The sequence below is a fragment of the Lipotes vexillifer genome, unplaced genomic scaffold, assembly GCF_000442215.2.
Source record: "Lipotes vexillifer unplaced genomic scaffold, Lipotes_vexillifer_v1.1 scaffold584, whole genome shotgun sequence".
In the NCBI taxonomy this organism is placed as follows: domain Eukaryota; kingdom Metazoa; phylum Chordata; class Mammalia; order Artiodactyla; family Lipotidae; genus Lipotes; species Lipotes vexillifer.
In genome coordinates this window covers 1762579-1763518 of record NW_006783036.1, presented here as the reverse complement: position 1 = coordinate 1763518, position 940 = coordinate 1762579, and the positions used below count along the sequence as shown (strand labels likewise).

At 42.4% G+C, this 940-nt stretch overlaps 1 protein-coding gene across 1 annotated transcript in view; it reads right to left on the bottom strand.

Annotated features, from left to right (window-relative positions):
- Positions 1-940, bottom strand: part of CDC42BPB (CDC42 binding protein kinase beta) — a 108789-nt gene that overhangs the window by 66032 nt on the left and 41817 nt on the right. Inside the window, exon 2 of the mRNA XM_007455610.1 lies at positions 451-542. Coding sequence (XP_007455672.1) covers positions 451-542 — 92 coding nt within the window. The remainder of the gene's footprint in view (positions 1-450; positions 543-940) is intronic.

The following is a 940-nucleotide window of genomic DNA, read 5'->3' as shown; positions in this document are numbered from 1 at the left end:
GGGGGGGGGGCGGGGGGCGGGCTGCTGCAGGGCGGGCCACAAGGACCCGGCGCACAGGCTGTTCTCCAAACACAGGGGCGGACTCACAGTCGCATGAGGACTGAAGGACGGTGGGCAAGCTACGAACAATGAGCACCACTCTGATGCGACCCTTCTCGTATTTTTTTGAAAACCGCTGCCAAGACTTTTTTTTGACTGACAAGTGGACGTTTTAAAAAACTTATCTGTCAGAAAGAATTATTTTGGTCAAGACAATTTTCAGGGTAATTCACCAGTCACCAGCTTTTGTTTTTGCTTTTTCTCTCCTTAACTCTATCTTTCAGATTTTATCCACCAAGAACTCTCCAAATGATACCAATAATGACCTCGTTCCCAAAATCAATGTACAGGACCCTAAAACTGCTAGATGGGAGCTGCTAGGCAAAATGAACAAAAATAAGTTTATCTTACCTCACCAAAAGCACCTCTTCCGATTACTTTAATTATTTCGAAGTCTTCTCGATGAAGTTGCATTTCCTTCACCAGTTGTGTAAATGGTTTAGCTACAAATTAAAAAAAGTAAAATTAACAACTTACTCTAAAAAGTTGACAATAGATAAAAATTTAATTGACTGGGGCATCCCATTAAGTTATACTTTCTTTAGAAAAAACTTTACTTTTTAAATGAATGAATACTTTTTAAGACACTTAATATCTGTAAAGTCATTAACATTTGGAAAGTCGGTATTTATGCCAAATTAACGTGGACGTTCATACTGGCACCTGTATTTCAATATCTGTTATAACAAATACCATCACAACAAAGATCCCCTGGAAAAATCATGAAAGCTGAGCTCTCCCCGCTGGGCACCCATCTGCTCTGCAGGGTGGCACAGGCACTGGTTCACCAGGTCCGTGAGCTCTGGGCACCACCTGCCAGCTCTCAGGGCCACAGGGCAGC